Below are 22,610 nucleotides of genomic sequence, written 5' to 3'. Positions count from 1 at the left end.
CTGGAGATAAGCCTATTAAATTGGGTCAGACTAGATTTTAGAAGGGCCCTGTAACTGTCCATTTCACCTGCATGCTGTGAATAGTCCTCTGGCACAGGGACCCAGCAGGAGCTACTTCTGTCTGTGCCCTCCAAGATCCAGAAAGGGCCCTATATTTGGCTCTGTCCCCTTCATGGCCATAATCTTCCAGTAGTCTGGTTGGCAGAGGGATCAGGCAGGAGTCACTAATGTCTGTGCTTCAGGAGATCCTGAAATGGCCCTATAATCAACTTCAGTCTCTCCAGCTGTGGTCAGGGAGCAATCAAGCATGTCCTGGGACCTGGCAGGAGACATATCTATCTGTGCCTTCAGAATTGGATACATAGACCTTAGTTTTATCTGTGGAACCTGAAGCAGTCCTAGAGCTTGGTTCTTGTCCCTCACGGCCATGATCCAGGGCCATCCTTCTACCTAGGGACCCATCCAGTGACCAGGCAGGAGCTCTGCTATGGATCTGGTGGGACACAGCCATCTGCACACCCGGTAATAGGCCCATTATCTGAAGACCCAACTGAGGAACCTGATCCAGACCGTTTCCACAGCACCATCCTACTGAGAAAGGTATAGGACGCAGTCCCATTCACGCAGAGACCAGAGAAGATCTATGCCTACCTAAGCCCCTGATAACAAGCCCACTGACATGGGCCCCACCGTAGTCCCAGTGACAGCTTTAAACCAGATGTAACCCTGAAATTCTGGAAGTAAACCTATCAGTCTGGGGAACTGACAGAAGAAGGTCTTTACCTGCCAAAACCAGTCTTTAACGACTGGAAGAGGTGTTTGCTCTTCAGATACACAGACACCAATGCAAGGCTATCGTTACATGGATCATGAAGAATTGGGCAGGTCTGACACAACCACAGAAAAACAATAAAGCTCCAATAACCTACCCCAGTGAAATGGAGATCTGTGATTTGCCTAAAAATTTCAAAATAATCATCTTAAACTCAATGAAATGTAAGAGAACACACATAAAAATCAGGAAAAGAATGCATGAACAATACAAGAAGTTTAATAAAAAGGAACCATAAAAAAAACCCAGACAGACATCCTGAAGATGAAAAATATAATGACAGAATTGAAAACAAAAAGAAGAAAGAATGAAAAGGAGTTAAGAAAGTCTACATGAAGTATAGGACACCAAAAATTGAATATTCACATGGAGAAGAGGGAAGAAAGCTTATTATAAGCAATAATAGTTAAAAACTTTCCAAATCATGGGAGAGATAAGGCACTCAGGCATAGGAAGCTCAAAGGACCTTAAGCAAAATCATTCCAACACAGATTACTCTAAGACATATTATAATCAAAATGTTAAAAGTCAAACACAAAAGAACTTTGAAGTCTCAGGAGATGACTCATCACATACAAGTGAACACCCATAAAGCTATCAGCAAATTTCTCTACAGAAATTTTGCAGGCCAAGAGAGAAGGGATGATGTATCTGAAGTGCTGAAAGGAAAAAAAAAAAAAAAGCTGCCAGCAAAGAATACTATGTCTGACAAAACTATCCTTCAGAAATGGGAAGATAAAGACATTTCCAGACAAAAGCTAAGGAAGTTCATTACCACTAGACCAGTGTTACAAGAAATGCTAATGGGAGCTCCTCAAGCTGAAATGAAAGGATGCTAAGGAACAACATGAAAACAAATAAAAGTATAAAACTCATTGATAAAGTAAATAAATAGTCAAATCTGGAATACCCTAAAACTATAATGGTGGTGTGAAAATCAGTTTTATCTCTAGCATAATTGTTAAAAACATTATTAAAAATAACTATAGCTATAATAATTTGTAAATGGTGCACAGTATAAAAAGGTGTGAAGTGTGACATCCATAACATAAAATGTGGGGGAGGTGAGTAAAAATGTAGACTTTTTTATTGTGAGTGTAGAGTTTTTTAATGCAATTGAAGGTTCTTGTTATCAGCTTAAAGTAGACTTATATTTATCTATAGAGAAAGGAATTCAAGTATATTGCTACGGAAAATAAATTACAAAGGAAAACAACAAGAGAGAAGAAAGGAATAAAGGAATAACAAAAAGTCAGAAAACAATTAACAAAATGGTGGTAATAAATCTTTACCTATCTATAATTACATCAAATTTAAATGGACTAAATACTCCAATAAAAAGACACAGAGTGCCTGAATGGATTAAAAACAAGCTCCAACTATATGCTGCGTACCAAAGAATCACTTTAGTTTTAGGAACACATATAGGCTGAAAGTGAAGGGATGATAAATGAATACATTAAGAAAATAGAAAAATCTCAAACAACCTAACTTTATACTACAAGAGTTGGGGGGGGGAAAGAACAAACTAAACCCAAAGTTAGCAGAGAAAATAAAAAAGATTAGAGCAGAAATAAAATAGAGACTAGAAAGACAATAGAAAAAAAAAATCAATGAAACTAAGAGCTGGTTTTTTGAAAAGATAAACACAATTGACAAACCTTTAGCTAGATTAACCAATGGGGAAAAAAGAGAGAGGACTCGATAAAAGAATTATAAATGAAAGAGATGCTGGTGATTTTTATCAAACATTTAAAGAATGTTTGCCAGTCCTTCTCAAACTTTTCCAAAAAATGAAAGAGGAGGGAATACCCCTGAACTCATTTTAGGAGGCTAGCTTACCCTGATACCAAAGCCAGATAAGGACACTATAAGAAAAGAAAATTACAGGCCAATATCCTTAATCAATATAGATGCAAAGATTATCAACAAATTACTAGCAAACTCAATTCAAAATCACATTGAAAAGATTATAAACCATGATCAAGTTGGATTTATCCCTGAGTTGTAAGGATGGTTTAACATATGCAGATCAATCAACATATACCACATTAACAGAATGAAGGAAAAAAATCACATGATCCTCCCAATAGAGGTAGGAAAAGCATTTGGCAAAATTTCAACGCACTTTCATGATAAAAACTTTCAACAAATTGGGTATAGAAGGAACATAAAATAAAGGTCATATATGACAAGTCCACAGCTAACATTATATTCAATGGTGGAAAGCTAAATGCTTTTTCTCTAAAATCACAAACAAGACAAGGGTGCCTACTCTTATCACTCTTACTCAACACAGTACTGGAAGTCCCAACTAGAACAGTTAGTCAAGAAAAAGAAAGAAAAGTAAAATTGTCTCTATTTGCAGATGACATGATGTTATGTATAGAAAATCCTAAAGACTCCACCAAAAAACTTTTGGAATTAATAAATGAATTTAGTAAAGTTCCAGGATACAAATCAATATACAAAAATCAGGTGCATTCCTATACACTAACAATGAACTATCTGAAAAAGAAATAAAGAAAACAATCTCCTTTACAATACATAAAAGTAAAATATATAACTTAACCAAGGGGGTGAAAGATCTGTACACTGAAAACTATAAGATTTCAATGAAAGAAACTGAAGAAGACACCAATAAATGGAAATATATACGATGTTCATGGATTAGAAGAATTAATATTGTTAAAATGTCTACACTGCTCAAAGCCTCAATAGATTCAATACAGTTCCTATCAAAATTCCGATATCATTTTTCACAGACATAGAAAAAAAATCCTATAATTTGTATAAAACTGTAAGAAACCCCAAATAGATAAAGCAATCTTGAGTAAGAAGAATGAAGCTGTAGGTATTACAATTCCTGATTTCATATTTTATACTACAAAGCTATAGAAATCAAAACAGTATCCTATTAGCATGGAAACAGACACATAAATCAATGGAATAGAATAGAGAGCACAGAAATAAACCTATGCATATATGGTTAACTAATATTTGATAAGGGAGTCAAGAGTACTCAGTGGGGAAATGATAGTCTTTTCAATAAGGTGTTGGGAAAACTGGTTATTCATATGGAGAAGAATAAAATTGCATCCTTGTCTTCCACCACTCATAAAATTTAGCTTGAAATGGATTAAAGATTTAATTATAAGATTTGAAGTTATAGAAGTCCTAGAAGAAAACATAAGGGAAAAGCTCCTTAACATCAGTGTTGGCGGCAATTTTTGTTTATAAAACCAAAAGCACAAGCAATAAAAGCAAAAATAAAAAAGTCAGGTATACTTTAAAAAGCTCTGCATGGCAAGAGAAATAATCAACGAAATGAAAAGGCAACATATGGAAGGGGAAGAATGTTTGCAAACCATATAACTGATAAAGAGTTAAGATCCAAAATATAAGGAACTCATACAACTCAATAGCAAAAACAAACATGATTAAAAATGGAGAGATGATCTGAACAGACATTTCTGCAAAAAAAAAAAAAAAGACGTACAAATGGACAAAGGGTACATGAAAAGACGATCAGTGTTACTGATCATCAGGGAACTGCAAATGAAAATCACAATGAGGTATTACCTCACACCTGCTAGAAGGGCTATTGTCAAAACACAAGAGAGATAATAAGTGTTGGTGAGAATGGGAAGAAAAGGGAGCCCTTTTACACTGTTGGTGGGAAGTAAACTGGTACAGCTACTATGCAATTATCACTATAAAATGAGATATCACTATAAAATTACAAGAATGATTAAAATTACTCATATATTGCTGTTGTGAAAGTAAAACTGAATCTCTAAAAATGACATAGCAGTTCCTTTTAAAACTAAGAATGGCCTTAGCATTACAACCCAGCAATTACATTCTTAGGCATTTATCCCAGAGAGATGAAAATGTATGTTCACACAAAAGCCTATGCATGCATGTTCATGGTAACATTATTCATAATAGTTAAAACCTGGACTAACGGGGCACCTGGGTGGCTAAGTCGTTAAGCGTCTGCCTTCAACTCAGGTCATGATCCCAGGGTCCTGGGATCGAGCCCCACATCGGGCTCCCTACTCAGCGGGAAGCTTGCTTCTCCCTCTCCCACTACTCCCCCTGCTTGTGTTCCTTCTCTCGTTGTCTCTCTCTGTCAAATAAGTAAAATCTTAAAAAAAAAACCAAAAAAAAAAAACCTGGACTAACTAAATGTCCTTCAATGATTATTGATAGTTATAAATGAATGGCTAAACACATTATAGTACATCCATATCATGGAATAACACTCAGCAATAAAAAGGAATAAACTATTGTTTATTGTTTGTTGTGCATATCAACACAACTTGAATGAATCTCAAGGAAATTATGCTGAATGTAAAAGTCAATTTCAAAAGGAGATATATTTTATGATCCCTGTTACATAATAACATTGTGGAATAACATGATAATAGAAATGAAGAATAGAATAGTGGTCGCCAGGGCTTAGGTAAGGAGCAGGGAGTGGGTGGGTATTACTATAAGGTGATAGCAAGAGGAAGTCTTGTGATAATGGTGCAGTTAAGTATTTACACATGTGGTACGATTGTGTAGAACTACATGCACACACTGCATGTAAACTGGCGAATGTAATGTCAGTTTCCTAGTTTTGATATTATGCTGTATAGTTTTGCATGAGGCAAGCTGGGTGAAGGGTACATGAGACCTTTTGTACATATCTTTGCAACTTCCTGTGAATTTATAGTTGTTTCAAAATAAAAAAAGTCTCTTAAAAAACTGCAAATAAAAAATAAAAAGAGAAAATACTAAAAACATCCTTAGAAAAATTCAGATTTTCTTTAAAAAAGAAATGTGGCTGAATTCTCAAAAATAATACTGGAAACAAAAGAAAATGGGAAGAAAGTAATCCCAATATATAGTGAGATACAGTGAAAATATCTTCAGGTCTAAAAAAAAAAAAAAAAGATTGCTGTACAAAACAAAACACAGAATTTGTCACTACTAAAATAAAAGGTATTCCTTATGCTGCTGAGAATGATCCCAGATGGATGGTTGGAGATGAAGGAAGAAATAGAGCAATAAGAATAGTAAATATGTAGATACATAGAAATGTATGCTAATGCCAGGTGTGACAAATGGAATTAAAGTATTCTAAGTTCCTTGCAAAATCTGAGATGAGGGAAAAGGACCAATGAATACTTAATGTACATAAGTCAGTATTAATTTATAATCTCTGAATAACCACTAAAAGAATATTAAAAGTGTGTATGACTTTCAGACTAACAGAGGGAAAAGTAGAATAAATTTCAGTTAATGCAAAGGAAGAAAAATGAACAGTTTTGACAAAATAAATAGAAAAGTGATTGATACAAGATAAGAATTTTTCCTTGAGCTATCAGAATTTACTGTATGGCCATAGTCATTTAGATATTTTATTTATTTTATTTTATTTTTTAAAAGATTTTATTTATTTATTTAATTGACACAGAGAGAGAGAGAGACAGCGTGAGGGGGAACACAAGTAGGGGGAGTGGGAGAGGGAGAAGGAGGCTTCCGGCCGAGCAGGAAGCCTGATGCGGGGCTCGATCCCAGGACCCCGGGATCATGACCTGAGCCAAAGGCAGTCACTTAACCAACTGAGCCACCCAGGCACCCCAGTCATTAAGATATTTTAACAATGGCATAAGATTGGCAAATAGATTAATGAAGGAGAATGTAGGTTCTAGAAATAGATCATGTATATATGGCCACTTGATTTTGTGACTTTTTGGGGTGCATGCAATCAGAATAAGTACTCACTATGTAGCAGTGTTCACCTATGATAGTCCAATATATCCATCACCAATTTGAAGCTATACTTGCCATAGAGACAGAAATGTGTACATCCTTTCCTTAGATCATTAGTTCTAAGAGGAAGTTCTGGGCATGCACTATGAAATTTCCTCATTATTCTGTCATGCTGAGCACTTTTGTTTTAGTTACATATTCTTTACAAATGATAAAAATCTAAAACAAATTAATTCATACTCAACTGAGAGACATCCTTTTTATGGTAATTTCTATATACATCTGCTACTTCCATCATGGGTTGATTTATATAATTTCTTTGAGTTTTGAAGTGTTTACTATTTCTTCTGAGTATCACCCATATTTTACTCCTACAGTGGTATTTTCAAGTAAGACTCTGGAAATTCCTAACACCAGATAAATTGTTTTGATAGACTTTTATGCTCAACAATATAATTCCCTAACTGAAAGTATTTTCATAGAGTATGTTAATATTTTTCACTGGGGACCTTGACATTTGCCTGGAAATTTAATTATAAGCTTGTACTTTTATATGAAGATTTTCTCAAAGTGAATACTAAATATACTAAAATACTAAATATTCTAAATAATTTAATCTGAAAAGACATTTCTGTATTAGAGGAAAGATTAGTAGGCATTAGATAAATATTTTATCGGGCGCCTGGGTGGCTCAGTTGGTTAAGCGACTGCTTTCGGCTCAGGTCATGATCCTGGAGTCCCTGGATCGAGTCCCGCATCGGGCTCCCTGCTCGGCAGGGAGCTTGCTTCTCTCTCTGACCCTCCCCCCTCTCATGTGCTCTCTCTCTCTCATTCTCTCTGTCTCAAATAAATAAATAAAATCTTTAAAAAAAAAAAGATAAATATTTTATCACTTGTCATCATTCAGTAGTTCTACTGGGTAGATTTACTTATTATTTGCCTATATTATTAAAAGCAGGGAGGATTCAGTATCAGTGACTTAGCTTTAGATTTAGAATTGTTCATTTTAATTGTGGTAATTTCATTATTCTTAATTTTTATTATAGAACAACTTAGTTTTTGCTTTCCCTAGATTATCTAGATTATATTCCATAATATACAGCAGGGCTAATTAGATGCCTTTTCTAATTATAAATGAGGATCATAATCCTAATTTTATATTAGATTATATTTGAAAAGGGCCAAGAGCCTTTCAGAAGAGGAGTGCAAATTTTCTTTTCCCTAGGCTTATATTGTTGTGGGTGGGTGTGTGACTGTGAAGTTTGCATTGATAGGTTGTTGGTGAGGGGCAGGTAACCAGAAATAAGCAAGGATTTAACAAGCACATACTAGTTAGATTGTGCATCTTGTATGCAAGCCTTTAATTTACAGTGAATGATTAAATCTATATAAAATACTTGATACTTGTGCATATTGAGTGTAGTAAATAACTGATATTTTAATTATTGCTATTCACTTTGCTTCCTTTTCTGTTGAGATCACTGTTCCAGTGAAATCTCAGTTTTAATTGGGAATGAGGGAAGTGAGTTTAGGGCAGGTGTGGGCATGGTTCTGAGATGCAGGAAGGTTGAATAACCAGCAGATAATTTGAGTTCTCTGAATAGAGGACAGAAAAACATCCAAACAGATGTCTGTCCCCTTCTCACATGTGCATGGAACCCTAGATGATGCATTGGAACCCATTCCTGGCCAAAGCCAAAACTCAGAACAGAGCTTAAGGCAGAAAAAAAAAATCCCCCTTTTTCTACTTCCATTCAGAAAAATGGAAGGAGAGAAAGGAAAGCATGGGTTCTGGTGTGGGTAGAAACCAAGTAAAATTCAACCAACTGGGATTGGTGACATCGATTTAAAATAATGTTGTTTCAGGGGCGCCTGGGTGGCTCAGTTGGTTAAGCATATGATTCCTGGTTTTGGCTCAGGTCATGATCTCAGGGTCATTAGATCGAGCCCTATATGGGGCTCTGTGTTCAGCATGGAGTCTGCCTGAGATTCTTTCCCTCTCCCTCCCCCTCTCCTGCTCTCTTTCTCTCTCTCTCAAATAAATAAATAAATAAATAAATAAATAAATAAATAAATCTTAAAAAAAATGTTTCAGAAAAAAGTGTTTCTGGGACAACTGAATTTTAAGTAGACTTCTCTCATATATTTGTTGATAACCCAATGTCCATTACCTGCCTATTTATGACATATAGTTGGGTGGTGGGGGTGGGGTGGGCGTTCAGAAGGTTGAGATTTCAAATGCATATTTTTAAGAGATCTAATTAAAAACAGAAAATTGAAACGTGCAGATTTAGAATTAATTCAGTGATCAGATCTTAATACAGTTTTGAACTAAAATAACATTCTACAGATGATAATGTGCCATATGCAATTAATATTTAAGGTAATTGTAGATGTTGAGTAAGAAATATATCTGATTGACACCACCTCCATTATTGACTGTAATTGTCCTGCATGTTTATTGATTTAACAAAAAGACTAGAAAGTCCTGAGATTTTAGAACTGGCTTTAATTTTGTTTCTTGATAACTTTCTCCTGAGGTTAAGAGGAACAAAGTAGTACTTACCTCTTAGGGTAATGAAGTACAAAGTAACTTACTCCTAAGGAAGTAATTAGGTAAGTAATTTTGGGGCAGAATCCCATGCTATCTGTACGTTGTGCGACCCAGAACAAGGGTTCCTAACCTGGAACCTCGGAGGGTCAGCCTGTGGATAGGTAAACACCAGGAATGTTATGTAAAATTTGGTGTTTGTGTGTACATATGTGCTTTTTCTGTTTGTTTTTTAACTAAGGAGTCCCTTAGCTTTCATTAAATGAAATGATCTTTTATTAAAATAATTTCTACTGTTGACTGATTACTCATTCCAGTTTTAATAATGACTCTATGATGAGCTACGTCCTCACTCATAGTTTTGCTTTTATCTAGTGGACATTAAAATGTATTTTGAGACACTCATCATTGTTATTTAATTAGTATCCATTCTCCAGCTCATTAATTGTGCTAATGTTACATATAGTACACGGTTGTCTATTACTAGCTATAATGGCCCTAAATTCCATTAGTCCTTATATGTTATATAATATAAATCTGCATTCAGTAATTACTTAATGGTTCTTTAAATTGTTTTTCAAATTTTTAAAAAGAATGTTATCTTCATATGTGTATTTTTAAAATTAATATATTTGAATTGGTACCAGTAACAAAATTATAATTAACAAGGAAACAGATATTAATGCAGGGGACTGTCTCAATATATAGTATATTCATGAAGTTAAAGACTGTAGTTGGTAATAAACTATATTAAAAGGACATATCTTAGTTTTATAACCAGAAAAATAAAGCCTATAAAAAGATGCAGTATGCATTTATAGCATCAAAAAGTGTATGCTATAAAATGTGATAAAAATGGTAATGTGATAGTAGTAGTAATAATAAACATAAATATATAAAATATTATGTAAATATATAAAAGTAATAGGTAAACATGAAAATATAAGGTAACACTTCTTTTGGGTGGAGCATTACGGGTTCAGTCAGGAAAACAGATAGGGTTTAAAGCAAACCAGTTTATGTGATGGTGAGTTAGAAGGTGGGACACAGAGGCCAGGGAAATGCTGCTGAAGGTTGTGGGGCTGTCGCCAAAGGCAGGAGGAGCTGACCCTGAAGGTTTCCGCCTGGAGCACAGAAGTAAGTGGCTCTCAAATGCTTGCCTGGAAGCTGCTGAAGTTCTCCAGTACCTTTGCAGAGCTCCCACAGCTATCCCAGTCTGCAGTGGTTTTCACAAATTTGCTGGGAAACTGCTGTGACTTCCTCATCTGCCCTCACATCTGCCTGCAGTTAACTCTGGAGAATTTCTTCTGCCTCTCTATGTTCTTTCCAAGTCTCCTCTGAATTCCTCACAGTAGGAAACTGTAACCCAGATCATATAAAGGAGATTTTGGGAAACAGTTCCCAGCCTTAGAAGGAAATGTAGACAACCTGTTATAGTAGGCCACATATATTCCAAGCACTTTATGAGTGCTTTGCAATCTTTTTATTTAATCCTCCTGGCCACTCTATGATGTAAGTAGTATCATTCACATTTAGTGAATGGTCCTTTTGAATGTTAAAGTGATTGTCTTGCCCAAAGTCTTACAGCTAGTAAGTAGAAGATGATTTTTAAAAAGTGTCTCTCTGGGGTGCCTGGGTGGCTGAGTTGGTTAGGCGACTGCCTTCGGCTCAGGTCATGATCCTGGAGTCCTGGGATCGAGTCCCGCATCGGGCTCCCTGCTCGGCGGGGAGTCTGCTTCTCCCTCCGACCCTCCCCCCTCTCATGCTCTCTCTATCTCATTCTCTCTCTCAAATAAATAAATAAAAATTTAAAAAAAAAGTGTCTCTCTGATTTCAAAGCTTTGGTGTTAATCACTACCTTATCCTGTCTTCTATTGCATTTCATTTACATTAGTAATATTATTAATATTAGTTAAGTATGAATTAAATCCTCCATTGGTGACAGTTGTTAATATATTTTGTTTGCAACTTTAATGCCCCAAATTTAAGCTTGTAAGTGCAAATTGATCACATTAAAATTAATACCTACATTTTATCAATCCCCAAGTCCTTAGCCTAAAATTTCCGCAAATGTTTTTGTTCCAAGGCAGGAGTGCTATGACTTCCATTGTTGTTTCAATTTTTATGTTCCCACGGCCAACATCTCCCAGGGATCCTTGGCTGAAGGAAGACTTGAATGTCACTGAAGCAGCAGATGAGGAGGGCGCCCCACACTATAGGCCTGATTCCCGGCTGAAAAGCGGGCAGGCAAGGCCATTAGTAGAAGAGGCCCAGGCGGGTCCTCTCCAAATCTTGCCTAAGTTCAGGGCAGCCACTGAGCTGTTGGCCTGAGCTCTGGGAGGGCTTTCGTCATTGAGCTGGAAGGCAGGGTCCGGTGCCTGGTCCTCAGAGCTGGGGAGCAACTCCACACGGTGGTTCCAGCATCCCCTTTGGGTCTGAGGCAGCAGTCTCGCGCAAGTTGGGCGGGGCAGGAGGAGTGGGTTTACGGCAAGGGGCAGGACTCGGCAGACACAGGGATCCCCTGATCCACTGCAGCCAGCCTCGAGGCCACAGGGTTAGGGGGCGTCTTCAGGGCGTGTCCTGGTTCCCGGACTCCGGGGAGGTCTACATCCCGGGACAGGCTTGGGGCGGAGTCCAACGAGCGGCGTCGGTGTCTCTCCTTTGGGGAAGTTGCGGAGGAGACTGCATCCCGGGGCAGTAAAGGCGTTGTTACCTAAGGACTCTGCTCTCTAGGCGCTCGGGCGCTGTTACGGCTCCGGGACAGGCGGGCGGGTACCTCCACGACGCGGGTCGGTCGGGGATCGCGCGCTGGCGCGTGTGTCTGCGCCTGCGCAGAGCCGCCGTCGCAGCAGAGCGGGAAGTCTCGAGCTTGGCCCGGGTGCCAGCGCTGTCGGCGCTCGTCAGCGGGCTCTGCCAGCTGACACCCAGCACGGTCCACATGTGGCCCATGTGTGGACGGCCAGGCGCATTGTCTCCATCTTGGTTAGGTTCTAGCACCCAGGGAATTTCATGTCACAGCTGTTGCGCTGATGGTAAGAATTGTAGATAAGCCTCCTCTCCCTCCGCGGAAGTTCGGCCTCCTTACCTGACACCCGTTGCTGTTCTGGAGTACTTTTTGCCCTATGTGAATGATCCCTGTGAAACTTCAGCAGTGGGGTTTCTGTTGCCAACCCGACATTCTAGCTGCACGTCTCCCCTCTCATTTCCCCAGTCTATCTGCCCTGAAGTTGTGTCTGTGTGTATATAAATCTTTGGGGGGTTGGGGGTCGTGGTGGTGGAAATCAACCTTTTTATTACCAAGAGCATCTTTGCAAATCTGAGGTTTTAAATTTTCACGTCTGGAAAAGAGGTTTCTGTCCAGTTCAAGTCCTCAAAATTATTCACGTCCAAATGCTGGTGGTTAGATGGATTGAGTGAGAGTCAGGATAATTCCTCTTATAAACACAATAATCTAAAGCTATACTGTTGTACAGTCAAGGTACCCAACATACCCTATTACAAACTATTTTCATTTTATTTATGACTGAATTTGTCCTGTGTCGTTAATATATACTCACTAATGGAATATAAGGATATCCAAAATTAGTTACTAGACTAATGATATTTTTAAAATTTAACAGTGATTACTTGGTTTATTATGACTATAGACATTGTCTAAAGACAATACAGGAACACTTCAGTTTATTTTAAAAGAAAGAAAATACCCACAGAAACTTTCCATCTAATTTGAAAGGTAAAAAGAAGTGCATGAGATCTTCAGAGGTTTCAGAATAGAAACTGCTGTGGCTTTAAAGCCTTATTATCTGACCTGATTTTGCTTTATCTGAGTGCCCAGGCCTTCTGTGACAAGAGTAATCTAGTTGGTTCTTCTATTTATTTTTCTATTTTTTTTGTAACATACAATGAATTTAAATAGAATAAAATACATCTTTTCTACAGAAGCAAAATCCAAAATGTTTTAAATTGCATTTCACTGATGTATGATTGGGGTTTAATTGAACCCTGCATTGTTTTAACCACAGTATAGAAATGATTTCTTTACTTATAACTAATAGTTGAGATCTTAAAAAACAGAAATAAAGAAGACCTGTGCCAACTGGTTGTTTGCTTACTTCTTTTTCAGAATATATATATAAAAAATCACATTTGTCCAATAAATATTTTGCCACACAGTGTTTTTGGTTAGAAATCCTTTGCTCTTTTTAGTTCCAGCTCTGTGTTCAATCTGCACATTTGAGATACCTTGAATTATTTTATCCATGTCTTTGAGATCACCTTGGAATCTTGTCATCTACAAATTCCATTTAACCTCTACTCAGATAAATCTGTGTATTTCTAGACTGTTAGAAATGTCAGCAAATATACCTGAGATATCATGGCAGCAGTTTCTTGTATAGGAATTTTGAAGAGTGTATTTTGCTGGGCCAAGAAATCTGTGAATGCTTTAATTGTTTATTAGGACATTATGGGACTTTAATTACTAATATTTACCTGGGATCAGTAAACCAAGGATTAATTAATTAATCCATTCATTCATTCAGTACCATCTATGAGCTATGAAGAGTTCCAGGCCCTAGGGAGAGAGTAGAGATCAAACCAGGCCAGCCCATGTTCTTAGTGCTGTAGTAGAGGATGAGCAGAGGCAGGGACAAAAAGATGAGCAAGTATTTAATGAGATGATTCTGGAGAGTACTAAATGCTATGAAGAAAATAAGATAATGAAGTGATAAAAACTTACGAAGATTCATTAGGGTAAGCCTCTCTTAAGATATCATTAGAGACAAGTGATGACAAGCCAGCCATCTGAACATCTGAGAGAAGAGCATTCAAGGCAAAGGAAATAGGCCACCAACAAAAGAAGACAATGGAATGGGGGAATTTCCAGTATTCCTTCTGTTAGCATTCCTAATACCTGATTTTCTGGCCCACTCATAAGACCATTGCCTCTCACAGAATCTAAACTTAAAATGATAATTGACAGACTAGAATTCTCAGCTAAAACGAGCAAAGTGAAACGTGATTGATATGAACGTACAATGGTGCTTACAAGTTCACAAACTTAGTTACACAGCACAAAATGATATCCATGTGGCTTGGCAGCTGTTCATCTGGGAACAATCTGGGGATTCTAACTGACCACAAATTGGAGCTTGCTCTTTGCTGTTCCTGACTGGAAAAAAACAATGTATAGATATTACCCTCAGGCAGCTTTCCACCCAATTTAAAGCTTCATTATAGCTGTCCAAAAATAGAACAGGCTGCTTCAGCAGGTGGAGAAATCTTCATTGCTTAACTCATTAAAAAAAAGAAGAAGAAGAATGAATACCCATTAGGGCTTTTGGAAAAAGTAAATTCTGTATTGTTTGGAGACTAGTTTAAGACACTTTTTGGTTTCTGTGAGTCTGTGGCTTGTTACTTGTTTCTTTTATTCCAACAAAATTTCCTTCATTTTGGGATATATATAAATGGTTAAGAAGGAAAATAACATTGGTAAACCAAGGTTTACCAAAAGTTTAGTTTGTAATGGCATTTCTCAAAATAGTAATCTGAAGTTTAAAATTCTTGGGCTATAGTTTTTAAAAGAATTTAGATCAAAGTTCTAGTATTTCTTTGGCCAAGTAGAATAATAAAAATAAATATAAGTAAATATATTTTGGCTTTGCATGTGTTAGCTATATAACATAGTTTACATTTCTGCACCTTACTTTCCTCACAAGGAGGACAATAACTTGTACCTGCCTTAAAAGATTATTATTAGGACTCAATCATTTGCTGTTTGTAAAGCAGTTAGAGCCATGCCTGGCATTAGTAAGTGCTATGTAAGTGTTCACTATTATTATTAGATATAAATGTTTGCTCTATTCTGCCTTCAGGAATTAATGACCAAATTAATAACTGAAACACCTGACCAGCCAATCCCATTTCTCATTGACCATCTTCAGTCTAAACAAGGAAACCGCGGACAACTTCAAAGAACTTTATCTGGATCTGCAGCTCTCTGGGCAGAAAGTGAAACATCAGGTAAGTGAAAAAGTATATTTTACAGTTGATTTTTATATATTTAATGTAAAAATGTACAAAAGTCTTTTTGATTATAATAAGATAAATGTAGATGGTTACCAAGGGTTTCATGTATTCATTTGCAGCTTCACTCATATGCTAAAATTTCACTCATGTGTGCAATTTAAGAGAAAAAACTAATGAACAAATAAAGAAAAAAGGAGACAAACAAAAAAGACTCTTAAATACAGAGAACACACTGTTGGTTGCCAGAAGGGAGGTGGGGGGGTGGGGGAATAGGAGTGATATAGATAAAAGGGATCAAGAGTATACTTAGCTTGATGACCACTAGTAATGTATAGAATTGTTGAATCATTATATTGTACACCTGAAATTAATATAACACTATATGTGAATTATATTCCAAAAAGAAAAAAAATTTAATTTGTCATAAAATATTCTTGAATTTGAATATATTGTTATATATTATGCTATGTATTATGAGAATCTGTGTGTGTTCAATTTTAATAGAAGATTCAGATTTGCAAAAAAAGATTTCATTCTGTGTGAATTCAAACTAATTATTCTAAACTTATTTCTTTTCATGAAGACTTTGAATTAAATGATTATAGCTTACCTATAGAGAGGTAAAAAAAGATTTTAAAAAAGTTACCTTTCACTTTGCCCAAACTGATGATGATTCTCTATTTCCTGTGGTGCCTATTTTTATCTTATGTAGTAAGTTTAACTTTAGGAAGATTCATTTACTCTGGACATTGGGGAACCAATCTTACCAAGTCTGCAATAACCTCATCTCCCCAGTAAGCACTGGTTAAGATAATTGGGTAGAACCCGACTTTGATCTTTGCTTATGGATTGTGTGTCTGACAGCTTTTTTATTCTACATACTGTTTTGTTGGTTTGACATTTACTTCTAAAACCAAATCTCTTATGCCTGTTATGTCAATAGCCAACTCCTTGCCTAATTCCCATGGGAATCTGACTGACAGGACTCCAAATGCATTCCTGACCTCTTCACTTTTCTTATCCTCTTCATGCTTTATGAGATCCCCCAAAAGGATTTTGGTCTTCTTAGGCTGTATTCTCATATCGGTACCTTCTTGAGACCATGTCTCAAAGCCACACTAAAATGGGTAGGGAATAGGGTATCCTCTGAAAGAATGTAGAGCTCTCTGCTGGCAGTTATCCATATAGAAGATATCTGCATTATATAGGAAACTAGGATACAAACTTTTGGCGTATAAAAGAGAACTCTTGCATTTTCCTGGCCTCACTTTCTTGGGTTTAGATTCTAAGTAGCATGGGTATATAGGCATGAACTCTGGTTTGTAGGTACAAAGATGGCACCCATCATGTAAAGGCAGACCATATGAAATCTGTGAGCCCAGTGAAGCTCATATGAGCCCGTGTTTATAAATTATATTATCTGGAGAGATAGTAGTATGTTAAACTCTGCACTTTTAATCATCACATATTTAGTATCTCATACTTTCCATGGGTCAGAAGTCTGTACCTACCACAACTAGATCCCCTGTCTAATCTCATAAGGGTGAAAATCAAGGTATCAGCTGGGTTGCATTCTCATCTGGAGGCTGGAATAAGAAAGAACCTGTTTCCAAACTCATTCAGGTTGTTAGCAGCATTAATTTCCTTGCAGCTGTATGACTGAGGTTCCTGTTTTCATGCTGGATTTTAGCCCAGGGTTGCTGTCAACATCTAGATGCAATCCACAGTTCCTCGCCACATGGCTCTTTCACATCATGACAGCTTACTTCTTTAAAATCAGCAAGGGAATTTCTGTCATTCAAGTCTACTTAGCATATATAAAATAACATAATCATAACATTGACATCCCATCACCTTTACCATATTCTGTTAGTTTGAAGCAAGTCAAAGGTCCTATCTACTACACTTAAGGGGAGGGGAATTATATAAGACATAATGTCAGGGGCAGAGATCATGGGGATCATCTTAGACTTCTGAGTAGCACAAGTACTGATGACTGGGGTGCCTGGGTGGCTCAGTTGGTTAAGCGACTGCCTTCGGCTCAGGTCATGATCCTGGAGTCCCAGGATCGAGTCCCGCATCGGGCTCCCTGCTCAGCAGGGAGTCTGCTTCTCCCTCTGACCCTCCCCCGTCTCATGCTCTCTCTCTCTCTATCTCATTCTCTCTCTCAAATAAATTAATAAAATCTTAAAAAAAAACAAGTACTGATGACTTACTGCTTGGAGAGGGTGAAGGAGGGGAGGAGATTATTATCACTTCCAATTTACTGACTTGGGTAATGGCATAAATGCTTATTTAACAAAGCAAGATGGGAACAGAGGACAATGATAAGTCCACTTCTATTGATGACTGAGTTTTTGTGAGGCATCAATAATTCCAGCAGGCAGTTAGATGTGAGTCTAAAACTCTGGGGATGGGTCAAGGCAGGAGTCACAGAGTAGCATTTAGGATCATATATAATTGTTAAAGTTATGAGAGTGAAAGAATGGAAGAAGTTGTCAAATTTGCCAGTAGAGTGGGAGATGGACTGGGGCAAAGCAAGTGTGAGATTATATCTGATGCCTGAAATTTTGTCTTTTTATTAAGAAGTGAGGTTGTTTGCTGAGAACAAGAGGATTGGGAATTGAAGAGGGGAGATTGTAGTGATGCCAATTGTGAAAAGTCACCAAGGAAAAGGAGAAAATAGTTGGCAAAAGGAAAAAAAAAAGACTGTGAGGCAATTCTGAGTCCTCTCTGAAGTTGAAGATATGAATGACTCCTAGAAACCATCAGACAGTTGTGATTTTCTCCAACAGTGCCCAGAAGCAGTGGGAAGGGAGCAGAACCAACTGTTTGAGGGAATGAGTGAGAATTGTGGTTGTGACATGGCAAGGGTAGAGGGCCGAAGAACAGTTTTGCAAAACAGTCGAGGACATTTGTGAGGAATTTATTCAAGTATCAAAGCACATGGTCTGGTATGAGAGGGTAGTGAGCAAGGATAGGAAAATAATTAGACAAAAAAGCAAATCAGAGAGCTGAAGATGAAGACTTTTAGAAGGCTGGTGCAGGGGTAGGTGCAGTGAAAATATGAGAGAGATTAGAAGGAAGGAAATTGTGATATTTGAGATCAAGACTTTGGAGGTGGAGTGAGTCCAGATGATGAGAAGGTCCTGTTGGTAGCCTTAGTTGTGGGGTGATCTTAATTATAAGGGAAGTGAAGCTTTTCAGAGTTAGGGAGGACAAGGAAGAATGAGACTTTATGCATGATTAGTCTGACCATTAAAAAGATGAAACCAGAGTTGCATTCAAGTTGTTGAAAAGTCAAGGGAGACTGTGCCAGTATCTTGAGTTGGGCTGTGGAGTAATAAGGAGGAGTGATGGCAACAGTGAGGAGCAGTGAATAGTGTAGACAGGCAGCATTTATCACTAGAGAGGAGGGACTTCCAGCTTAACGGTGTTGGGCCTGGAAAACCCAGCCTGTGGCCGGTACCATGTAGGGGAATGAACCCTCTGTCCCAGGAAGCTGCAGAGGAGAGAGCACTCTTGTGGAAAGCGTGAGGTTTCTTAAAACATGAAAGAGGGGTCTTGAGGATAGAAGAGTGTTTGTTTACCTGGAATGTATGTCCCAGAAGGTGAAGGGGCAAAATTTTAGAGAGAAACAGTATGACAGGAAGGAGAAGGAAAAGCATAGGATAATTCCTGGATATGAATATAAGTGATGAAGTTATAATTCGGGTGATAGTAAATGATGCCAGTTTACACCTTGACTGCAATTTTGAATTGTTTCTTCTGGTGCACGTTCTAATTAGCTAGAAATTATCTCAGTATTCAAAGTGTTTTGGTATAATATCTTTTGAAAATATCTTAAGTTGTCCTCTTATTGCCATCAAATGTATCTAGCAACTCAGGACACAACATCATCTAAAAGTCTGTCATTTAATATTACTATGCAGAAACCTGAAGCCTTCCTTATTTTTATGTCTTTTTAGATATTTAATTATTTTTCTTAAATACTTAACGGGATTTTTTTTTTCTTTCTGATATTGATGAGTTTTACTGGGACTATATCTCGATGATTATCTTTTTTCTTTAAATTTTTTTTCCTATATTCAGTGAATCTTTTCAATCAGCAAATCCAGGTCTTCAGCCTAAAACTGTTTTCCTCTTGTATACTTAGTTATTGCTTCTATTATATTTGTTTTCAATTTCTTCTTTGGGAAAATCAGCTATGTGTAAATTGACTTTGCCTTGCTGTTCTTCATTCCTCTCATTTCATTTCACATTATATTTGCCTTTCTTTATTGACTAACTTCTGGGGAGATTTGTCAAGTGTGCTCTCTGTGTCACTGATTCAATTTTCTGCAGTATCAGGTTTCTCTCTCTGGCTTTGAAAACAAATTTAAATGTTGGTATTGCATTTTGGTTTATTGTCAATATTTCCTTATCTTCTTTATTCATTTCTGTCTGCAGTTACATTTTATTGTAGGTTAGTTGGTTAACTTATCTCCTCTCACATTTCTGTTTGTTTCATAGAATCCATTTTCTTTATTTTTATTAAGAAGGCAATTAGCCGCATTCTAAAATTTAAAGGTTTTTCAGAGTAAATCATCTCTAAAACTATGAATTTTCTTTGTATCTTGAATGCTGTGTTGCTTTTCATATTGAAATTTTTTTAGAACGATATTTTTTCCATTTATTCAAATTTAAACGAGGCGTATTCTATCTAGTTTTACGTTTGTCAGTTAATATTATAGGTGGACTCTTTGTCCCCTCAACATATAGCTCAGGACAATTTGGATCCCTTTCAAAAATTTTAGAGAGACAGAAGAAATCATGACTGCTACTAAAATTCCATTATCAGTTGAATCCTATGGGTCTCTCCTATGTTCATGAGTAATTTTGTCTCATCTTGTTTTCAACCAACTAAATAAGAACAGTATCATTGCTAGATTATTTAAATTAATGTGGATTTTTCTCCTTAACTATAGTGGAAAAGTTAAAAAGCCACAAAATCCAGTTTGCTATTCCTCCCTTGTTCTTTTTAGTCTTTTTCTTTGCATCATGAAATGCTCTGTTTTATGATCAGGATTCTTTGTTCCTTTAGCCATGTTGCATTAGAAGATATTATGGTCCTAGGATGGATGTGGAAAGACAGATTCTCATAGAAGAACAGAAACAGATGACTTTGATATAGGGGCAAATATCATGGATGCCTAGAAATCTTCCAATCCTTTTCTGATTTGCCTATCTTTTGTCTTATTCCTATCTGTGGAAATATGTCCTGCATTCTGGCAGACCACAGACCGATATTTCTATTCCTAGAGTTTTAGAATATTTATGCCTCTTTTGGTATTGAATGGCATGTTGGAGGTAGTAAAATTAGGTAACAGCTAGTTTTGCACAACCTTCAAATATAAATTTGAGGAATCCATATAATGTTTCATGATGTCTATTTGGTATTTACAAGTGGGTGGCTAGAGAAAGATTGATGAGTCATTCATAAAGGTAGAATGATTCAACAACTTATAAATTTAAACAGGAAGGCAGAAGGAAACTCTAAACTCTAAGGAATGTCACATAGATGAAGGGGGAAGATGAGGAAGCAGTGAATGAGACAGAGAAGGAAGAGTCAAATAGGTGATATGGAGATGAGGAGAATGTAGGGCCCTGAGGATAAGAGAAGAAAATATTCCACAAAGTTAGGCCTGTCTAAAAATATGAAATGCTTGGCAAAGATGCCGAGAGGGGTGAACTCTTGGAAAGATCATTTAATTTGGGAATTAGTATGACTTTGACCACATTTGAAGGGGAGCTATAATTTTCAACAAAGTTGGTTGAATTACCCTTTTTTTTTAAAAGATTTTATTTATTTATTTGAGAGAGAGAATGAGAGAGAGAGAGCACATGAGAGGGGGGAGGATCAGAGGGAGAAGCAGACTCCCCGCTGACTCCCCGCTGAGCAGGGAGCCCGATGCGGGACTCGATCCTGGAACTCCACGATCATAACCTGAGCCGAAGGCAGTCGCTTAACCAACTGAGCCACCCAGGCACCCTGAATTACCCTTTCTTGAATAGAGAAGTGGAAAAAATGAATGATGCTAAGGAAAGAATGTAGATGACTGTCAATGGTTTAATGTGTCTTAGTGAATAATGGATAAGGTAAAATCAGATGAGTAAAATTTACGTAAGTCTTTAGTTGTTTTTATTTATTTTTATTTTAAAGATTTATCTATTTACCTTAGAGAAATTGAGAGAGAGAGAGTGGGGGGAGGGACAGAGGCAGAGAATCTTCAAGCAGACTCCCCACTGAGTGCAGAGCCCAGCACTGGCCCAGTCCCACCACCCATGAGATCATGACCTGAGCTGAAACCAAGAGTCGGTTCCCTGATGGACTGAGCCACCCAGGAGCCCCAGTTGTTTTCATTTACATTAGAATACAGTGCTTTATTCCATAGTACCCATTTAAAGAATGTTATTTTAAGTAATGGTTAAGCCATGCCTTAGAGTCTTTCCAGAAGCCTTTCACAGTTTAAAATGATCTTAATCATATTAATATACAAATTGAATCATATCAAATCCAAAACTAAAATTTACATGGGAAATTAAGCAAGAAATACTTTTGAATATTTGCATTATTTTTGATGTGAGGTAACCTATAGCTTTTGCCAGGCATATCTAATGACTTCATGTATTTAGTTTTTGGTCAATCTTGAAATCACTTATTGTTGAGTTTATATATATTGTTTGTTTGTCTTAACAGAACATAAAGGAACAAGAAGGGATTTCAGAAATTATGATAAGCCTTGGCAATTAAATGCAAAGAAGCCTAAAAAGTCAAAAAGTGACCTTGCTGTGTCTAACATTTCTCCACCATCACCAGAATCCAAATCATGTAAGGAATTTTGTTATTCAAATGTTACTTTATGTAAGTATGTGTTACTAACAAAATGAAGAAAAGGTAAGAATTGGAGTCAAACTTTTTATCTGATATTTCTGGCTATTAATCCTAATGAATGTTGTGTTCATTTCAGCAGTAACATTGAGCTTTATTTATAAATATCTACTCACTCATATTCTCAAGCATGTTTAATTGATTTAGACCTTCTGGAGTATATTCTTTTAAGAACGTAAGCTGACTGGAGCAGGTTCCTTACCTGTCACGTTCAGTTGCAGCCTTTTATCACATTCAAAGCAAAACTAGCCCTACATTTAATAAAGTACATAAAAGCAAATTAAATCTTTTAGAGGGGAAGCAAAGGAGATTTATATTAAAATTTTTTTTTTTTTTGGGCGCCTGGGTGGCTCAATTGGTTAAAAAATTTTTTTTTTTTTAAGATTTTATTTATTTATTTGACAGAGAGAGACCTAGCGAGAGAGGGAACACAAGCAGGGGGAGGGGGAGAGGGAGAAGCAGGCTTCCCCGCAGTGCAGGGAGCCCGATGTGGGGCTCGATCC

At 37.0% G+C, this 22,610-nt stretch overlaps 1 protein-coding gene and 1 pseudogene across 1 annotated transcript in view; one reads left to right on the top strand and one right to left on the bottom strand.

The window, feature by feature from the left end:
- Positions 1-11,405: 11,405 nt before the first annotated feature.
- On the bottom strand, positions 11,406-13,526 carry LOC135364026 (mesoderm posterior protein 2-like; annotated as a pseudogene).
- LOC123858999 (uncharacterized protein C8orf34 homolog) overlaps positions 13,525-22,610 on the top strand; it is a 68,856-nt gene continuing 59,770 nt past the window's right edge. Inside the window, exons 1-3 of the mRNA XM_064587502.1 lie at positions 13,525-13,560; positions 15,023-15,170; positions 21,916-22,047. Coding sequence (XP_064443572.1) covers positions 13,525-13,560; positions 15,023-15,170; positions 21,916-22,047 — 316 coding nt within the window. The remainder of the gene's footprint in view (positions 13,561-15,022; positions 15,171-21,915; positions 22,048-22,610) is intronic.

This window comes from Mirounga angustirostris, unplaced genomic scaffold, assembly GCF_029215605.1.
Source record: "Mirounga angustirostris isolate CCGP_5_RB_7025 unplaced genomic scaffold, mMirAng1.0.hap1 SCAF_4, whole genome shotgun sequence".
Lineage (NCBI taxonomy): Eukaryota > Metazoa > Chordata > Mammalia > Carnivora > Phocidae > Mirounga > Mirounga angustirostris.
This window is presented reverse-complemented; position numbering and strand designations above follow the sequence as displayed.